General features: G+C 45.8%; 2 protein-coding genes across 2 annotated transcripts in view; one reads left to right on the top strand and one right to left on the bottom strand.

The window, feature by feature from the left end:
* pex14 (peroxisomal biogenesis factor 14) overlaps positions 1-1366 on the bottom strand; it is a 40357-nt gene extending 38991 nt beyond the window's left edge. Inside the window, exons 1-2 of the mRNA XM_056600201.1 lie at positions 1266-1366; positions 128-178 (exon numbers count right to left, since the gene is read on the bottom strand). Coding sequence (XP_056456176.1) covers positions 128-178; positions 1266-1301 — 87 coding nt within the window. The 5' untranslated portion in view covers positions 1302-1366. The remainder of the gene's footprint in view (positions 1-127; positions 179-1265) is intronic.
* Positions 1367-1569: 203 nt separating this feature from the next.
* dffa (DNA fragmentation factor, alpha polypeptide) lies at positions 1570-6356 on the top strand. The gene is made up of 6 exons (XM_056600165.1): positions 1570-1780; positions 2518-2676; positions 2791-2948; positions 3283-3478; positions 3857-4008; positions 4492-6356. Exons 1-6 carry the CDS (start codon positions 1687-1689, stop codon positions 4729-4731), a joined length of 999 nt encoding a protein of 332 aa, XP_056456140.1. The 5' UTR covers positions 1570-1686; the 3' UTR covers positions 4732-6356.
* Positions 6357-7661: the final 1305 nt, after the last annotated feature.

Genomic DNA, 7661 nt, shown 5'->3' with positions numbered 1-7661 from the left:
TTAATGAGTTTAAACTCAAGTTACATCAAATAATGTCTATTTTTAACAAACAGGTTAGAACACGTTTATAAGTAGAAGCAGGTGTTGATTTAGATGCTTGGATAAAATATGTTTGCGTGCTTCTTACCAAAGCTTCTCTTGGAAAAGCAGGCCTTTCGTCACCAGGGGGAAGGCCAGACTGAAAAGACAACCCAACAACTGTATAAGAGTGCCATCTATTGGAAACATGAGGGTATTGCATATTTAATGGTAAAAGCATTCATAGTAGTCATTGCCAACGGATGACTACAAAAGACAGATTATAATTTATAATTCTTAATAAATAAATTTAATACAATTCGGCTCAATTATTTTCTGTGTGATTGATCTGTTTAACTAGAGAAGCATACAACTAGTGAGTAATGGGGACATGTAGACACACTTTTTTCTTTAGAATAATTACATGGTTCGGCTTTAAAAAGTCAAAGTGTACCAGTGACTAAGGACCAATGCCCATAATTATACATGCACTGTAATAAATGCATATCATGTTTAAATACTGAGATAATAAGCAGAAGGTAAAGTTGACATATGCTATATGAATGTTACTCCAGTGTAAACTACAGTCTGTTGACTTGCTGTTATGCTTTGTAGCAAACCTATTTTGATTAAAAAATACTGTGTCCACTGGTTGTTAATATGAAAAGTTGGAACCCTGGTTATAACATGGATTATACTATCATTTAATAATCATGAAGTCTTATTCAGAATTATCTGAACCAGGAGTTAGTGAGTTAGTAAGTAACAACACACACCCAAAACAATACATAAAGCTGTTAGGCAAAGCATACATTTGAGTAGCCAGTGTTTGCGTTCAGCCCCAGAGGGTCTCCCCGAGGCTGGCTGACATAATGGCCTTCTTCAAATAAAGACACTTCACTGCAACAATAAAGGAACCCAACGTTTTTAGCGCAAAAATGCATTCAATGTAAACTATGACCTCTTGTACCCAAGTGAACATGCCCCATGCGTTCACACCACAGGGCTGTAGAAATCATTAAACAGAGGACTGACCCCAGATGTCTAGTTGTCAACAACACACCAGAGTGTAACTTTTTAACGTGAGCATGGCTAGCTTTCCTCTGCTACATGGCTGACCTTTATCCCGCTAGTCCAGCAATACACTCGATTATCTAAACAATCAATCGATACACCTCATCGGACTATTGTCAGAGCATTTCTCGGTTTCTGGAGATGTGTTTGGTTGCAGAGTTTGTTTGAAATACCTGAGCCAGTGGATCAAGTTGATCAGTGGAGGCCATCTTCCTTCTCTTTGCTTGAGTCGTTCGATGACGTCGCTATCGATTGCTTTTTCTGACCCAGGACAACAGGTCAGCGAGCTGTCAGAGCGACGGTACAAACAGTGGTTATTTTAATTCAAATAAATAAATAAATATACGTTAAGCACAAAAAAAAGAATATATATGTAGAAAACGGATATTCTGTATGGTGTTTATTATTTTTGTGATTACGTTTCACGATCATAGTCAAGGAAAACTACAATTCCAATTTAAACTACAGTTCCCATGAACCTTCCTTCTCCAAAGCGGTTCCGTGTTTGAAATGTGAAGTAGTTTTATGTCTATGGTCGCTGCTTTTATTTTCCCGTAATTATACTTTACACTTGTCAACCACAGATAAAGGACAATGGGCGACATGAGACCCTGTAAAGTATGCGATTTTAAACGACAACATTCAATCGGAGTAGTTGTAACTTCTTTAGAACAACTCAAGATTAAAGGTAAGTCAAAATAGGAAGGTGTTCTTTCACATGCATCTCCGCATCAGCATGTCATTGTTATACGTCATTTATAATTGTATGTTTTATTACTAGATTGGATTGGGGTTGACACTTTATATGGGTAATAATACCTATATTAAGCGTTATAGATGAAATACATGTTAATACATTGAGCGAATCATGAAGTCAAGTAGCATTGATACTCGTTTCGGTTTCTGTATCGTTCTGTAAAGTACAGATTCGATTGGTGACAAATTAACGTCATGATTTTCCTACTAATGGAGATGTCCATTGGTTGCCACTAGCTGGATCTTTGCTAAAATTGTACTTAAAGTACCAGGCCTCCTACGCGTTCAAACTTGCAAAAACATGCAAGACTGAAGATCGTCTTGTTCATTCCTGGAGCGCGAGTCACCAGGCGTGGCCCTGGCCCCTCCAGGTTACCCTCCTCTCTTGGTGGTTGCTAGGAGGAGGATGTGATATATATAATATATGCAAAAATATATTCAATTCATATTTGTCAAGTAATATTCTATGTAACACAAAGCAACCTACTACTCAGTATCCTGTTCTCTTGGACATTTTAGCCATCCAGGCAACTAGCATTCAAGCCATGTATCCTCTTTATAAATGGTTTTATAATAATTTCTCATTATATGTAGAATGGTTTAACTGGCTTGTACCACTGCTTGCTGACGAGCTCAATGGAGGAAATGTGTTTCCCGTTTCCTGCCCAGGTGGCGAGTCTCTTCCCATCGGTCCGGACGCTCCCGTCAAAGTGGTTCTGGAAGAGGACGGGACCATCGTGGAAGATGAGATCTACTTCCTGTGCTTGCCCTCAAACACAAAGTTCATGCTCCTTGGCCCGCAGCAGATGTGGTGCCCTGTCCGCAGAAGTAATCCTCCCTCTTTAAATCTGCATTGTACTGTTGGTCCTGTAGACAGAAGTTCTTCTAGTTCTTCTTCTTTACCGCCACTTCTCTGCCCAACTCACGCTGTCCCTGTTGCAGTTGACGGAGGCACGTCCTGGATGAACAGAGACTCCATGCTGCTGGAGGTTGACGCCGTGGACGGCTCCATCAGCCAAGTGGAGCCCTGGTGGCTTCTGGCCCAGCAGCTGAAGCAGAACATGTCCAGCATCATTACCATGTCAGAGACGGACCTCCAGGTAACCTCCAGCTACTGATCCAATGGAGCGAGGCCTTTGGAATATCGATGTTGCAGACGGGAATATTTTCACAACCCGCGTATGAAGCAGAGCTCTTATATCTGAACATCGCGAGCGTGTCATTCTACTAGTGTGTCGTTCTACCACTGTGTCGTTCTACTAATTAGTGTGTCGTTCTACCACTGTTTCGTTCTACCACTGTGTCGTTCTACTAATTAGTGTGTCGTTCTACCACTGTGTCGTTCTAGTAATTAGTGTGTCGTTCTACCACTGTGTCCTTCTCCTCGTGTGACTTTCGAACCGCTTGCTCTAAAAACCACATTGCTCTTCCCAGACCTTGGTGGACATTCCTTGCACGCAGCTGACTTCCGCGTTGAACTTCCCGGAGAGCAAGGTCCAGAACCTCCAGAAGACCCTTCAGGGGGCCCTGGACCACAGGGAAGAGGTGAGGCAGGCCAAGGAGCTGCTGCAGCTGTACGTCAAGGCCGTGGAGAAGCAGGACAGCCAGGAGGCGCAGTCCGGCCTGGAAGGTACGGCGGGGGCCAATGACCGGAGGACGAGTCAGCACGCAACCGTGCTGCGTGTTCACTGGAGGAGACGATGATGGTCATTTGTTTGAACAATCTAAACCCTCCAACAAACATAGAGCATATACACTGCCCTTCTAAACGTATTACTTCGTTCTTTTCATGTTTCGAATAATGTATTATTTTTTCTTATAAAAACGTTAATAAATATGTATTATTTTGAAATGGTTTGGCTTATCGGTGGGGGCCACTAGGTGGCGACATTGTATCTGCTTCAAAATAACAACCCACACACAAAAGTTCTGCAGTCATTTACTATCTGCTGCCCTCGGTACTTTCAGAACAAGAACCCAAAATGACCGTGTTGTTGTTCTGCTCCAGGGGCCGGGGACACGTTCGCTCCAGGGGCGGGGGGCATGGACCAGGTAGACGGGATGGAGGTGGACTCTGCGTCCGGGTTCATGACCAGGACCCTGATGGTGCTCAAGGGCAAGACCAGCCCGGAGACCCGGCTCTCCACGGAGGAGCTGCAGGTACACCGCTCAGACCAGCACACTGGAGGCCGGCCAAGACGAATGACAATTTGCCACGCAGGGATATATGCAAAACCGTTTGCGTGTATAGAGAGCCTTTAATTGCTGATCGAAATGTAATGATGCGTGGAATAGCAACAGCAGCAACCCCCCCCCCCAGCCCTTAGAAGTCGATTTGCATTGAAACTGCACAATCCACTCCAGAAACAAAAAAGAAATAATGGCAATAATAATAGTAAAACTCCCCCAAACTAATTAGACTCATTTGTGTCTCCCTTAGCGAGAAATCCCCTCTGCAGCGGAAATGCTCTCCAGCCTATAACCCCCCCCCCCCCCCCCCCCCCCCCCCCCCCCCCCCCCCCCAGGGTCATCCACTTACCCCCCCCCCCCCCGCCCCCCCCCCAAGCCTCTAACCCCCTGCCCCCCCCCCCAGCCTCTAACCCCCCCTGCCTCTAACCCCCTGTCCTGCCCCCCCTCCCCCAGGTGGTGCTGACGACGGGGGCCCCGGCCCTGGAGGAGATGCTGGGCTGGGACGGCCCCCGCACCGCCGCCCTGCTGGAGGCGTGCCGGGCGGAGATGGCCGCCCGCCTGCAGCGCGTCCAGGCCCTGGGCTACCTCAGCAGCCTGGGCCAGCCGCCGGAGGCCGCCCGCCGGCCGGACCCGGAGCCCCAGCAGCGGGTGGAGCCCGACCCCGCCGCGGGCAGCCCGGACACGCAGGGCTGAGAACTGTGAGCTGGGGGCTGAGGCGCTGGCCGGGCCGAAGGCCGGGAATGCCTTTTACCTCCCCCGACCCGAGGGTTAGTGGAACGGGATGAGTATTGGCGTTGGGAAGCCTGTCCTACAGGGGGGTGTGTGTGTTGGAACCAACAGGGGTGGGTGCTGGTTTGTGAACGTGCTGAATAGCTTCATCTTCCCGGGGAGTGGGTGAAACAACATTTGGTCGAACGTCACTCGCGACGCAGTCTCATGTTATTTATACACTGTGACGCAATGCTTATTATGTCCCCGGAGCGAACAGAATAGTCCTAACACTAAAATAAATCCAAAATCATCTTCCTAGACATGGCAGACTTGACTCTTTGACTGATGTGTTTGATCTCCGTCTTGGATTGCTGCTGTAACGAACAAGAGTTTAAAAGGCAGGTGAATTCAGGTGCACTGGAATCCTTTTGATACGATGTTGTGGAAAGGTTGAGCTTGAGTAGAATGCTTTATAATAACGAGGAAAACCATTTCCTCCCCCTCAAATGAGCGTCTTGTTTTATGGATAATGGTCCTACCAAGGATGAGGTTAATACAAGGGCAATGCATGTACTACGGCATTACTATGTTTGGAGTAAAAAGCACTATAGAAATAGACTACAAGTGCCAAACAAAACTAGTCTCTCACACACACAGAATAATGAGTCATTGTAACCAAAATAATCAATATGTTCCTGGAGGGTTGATCTAAGAAGTCCGATAATGATGTGAAAAGGAAAGTACACACACACACACACACACACTCAGATCCCCATACAGAGAGTCCGTGGTCCATCTATCATCCCAGGCTGGAACCAGAGCAGAGCACTTCTAATGCAAGACCATAACCACGGCCATAACCATTCTGATGTCATCTGATGGATGGTCAGTTCCTTGTGTTGTTTTTCTCGATGTTTGAAGAGAGAACTGGGGACCTGGTGATTTTGGACGTCTTACTTTATAAAATATTGTTGGGAATGGACCATACTAAAAAGCAAAAAAACTAAAACCTATGCTCATACGGATGTCGCTTGTCCACTACCCATCAAATATTTTTTTACTTTTCTATATGTGACAAACGTTTGGAGGAGTGTGTATCATTTGCATTATCTTTTTTTTTTTTGTTTAGACCCGTAATATCTTTTTTTAATGGTTGTTCGATATAAATTCTGCACCTTTCTATGCAGATATCTCTTTTATTTCTTGTATAAATATTTGTAATTCATTTTGTACAATAAAATCTATTGCCGACTTTGTACCCCAATGAACTCTAGTTCTAGATAAAAGCATTATTTTGATAATCGATTCGCTCAACGCAAAATAAATACTTTCCATTTTTGATCAACGATTAATGTTTGATTGGATCATTACTTCAGACGTGCATATAATTAATATAGTTCAACGGTTCCCTTGCTGTTTATTATAAATGTAACATGCAACGTTTTTTTTCCGGTATGTATGTTCATGGACCAAATATATAATTGTACCAAATAATAACCTTTTATACTGATGAATCTAAAATAAAATTGCACCATCATGTGCAGGCTATAGCATCCCTGGGAAAGCTGTGACCTAGAATCCAGAATCTAACTGACTTCCAAATCCACTCCTTCCTTCACCACTAACCTCCTTCCATCACCTTTCAGTGTCATTTTCCCTCACGGTCCAATACTGCGATGGCCCCCTCTCCCTTCACTGCACCAACAAAAACACAGAAGCATCATTGTTTGGAGGGGGTTTGTGTTGTTCAAGAAGTCCATAACCTGTATTATAGTCAACCATCTTTTGAATGATCCTCCGTATTTGATCCTGTGCAACACGCCGCTGATTGGCAACGACAACAATGAGTCATCAGGGTGGGGGGGAGCTTTGGGGGGGGGAGCGTTGGGGAGGAGAGCCTTGGGGGCGTTGGGCACGCTACCGGCCGGCGGTTGGGTAAGGGTCTCCCGCTGTGCGTGGTTCCTGTAGCATTTGCTGCTAGCCGGCCTAGCTGGGGTGACAGCCTCACGTATTCCGCAGCAGAGGTGGGGTAACAGGTGTGCTGCGTGGGAGGTGGGGGGGGGCGGAATGGGGCCGGGTGGGTTCTGACATGGGAGGGCAAAGAAGATCCCAAAGCAGCATGGCCGCCAGAGCTCTGTTCCGTGGAGAATTGCGAACCAAATGCGGCGCCGTGGGTCAGGTGTTGGTGGTTTCTATAAAACACTCAGAAGCTTAGGATTGTGTGTGTCTGTGTGTGTGTGTGGGTGTGTGGGGGTGTTTTTCCTCACAGGATTGAAATGGCAAACAGCAACGTCGTACACCATGGATCATGAAGCAAAGTCAATAAATTCATTTAAATAAATTATGAGGTTTTTTTCTTCTTGTTCCCTTCCCCTCCGGGCCAACATTCAAACAGCTACCTGGGTAAACGCAGTTCATTACACTGAAAATAAATATTGTAAGTGAGTGCAAAGGTGTGGATGGAGATGTGGTATTATGGGAGTGAAGAAGCTCATCGCAGATGAGTGTTTAGCTGGAAGTGGCCGGAGAGAGCCCAGAACAAGCTGCATAATGTATGAGGGTCAACCCACAGCGACCGTATTTAGCCAGACGGCAAACACAAGCAGGCTCAGGCTTGACTGAATATATTTTATCTTTCACCCAGCACATTAAAATGCCTCAAGCATGGGTTGTAGGTGATGGAGTAGGTTAGCTCAACCCACGAACACGCGACCACCGGGCCGAATGCGTCATAGCGACCCAGGATAGATTCCGACCTGAGGTCCTATGTTACGCTTCATTTGCTCCCCTCTCCTCAAGCCCATACAAATATACAAAGAAAAGTAAAGATCCCTGCAGTGTTGTTTGTTACTATGCTGCTGGAGGCTTGTTTGGACTTGTTCCGTGCTTTGTTGGGAGTACTTTACATTCAA

Source organism: Gadus chalcogrammus, chromosome 1 (assembly GCF_026213295.1).
Source record: "Gadus chalcogrammus isolate NIFS_2021 chromosome 1, NIFS_Gcha_1.0, whole genome shotgun sequence".
In the NCBI taxonomy this organism is placed as follows: domain Eukaryota; kingdom Metazoa; phylum Chordata; class Actinopteri; order Gadiformes; family Gadidae; genus Gadus; species Gadus chalcogrammus.
This window is presented reverse-complemented; position numbering and strand designations above follow the sequence as displayed.

Excerpts from the sequence above, each read along its gene's own strand:
- dffa (XM_056600165.1), top strand. The coding sequence starts at position 1,687 with ATGGGCGACATGAGACCCTGTAAAGTATGCGATTTTAAACGACAACAT. Across the intron at positions 2,677-2,790 it reads GTGGTGCCCTGTCCGCAGAA|TTGACGGAGGCACGTCCTGG; the intron begins GTAATCCTCCCT and ends TCCCTGTTGCAG. Across the intron at positions 2,949-3,282 it reads TGTCAGAGACGGACCTCCAG|ACCTTGGTGGACATTCCTTG; the intron begins GTAACCTCCAGC and ends TGCTCTTCCCAG.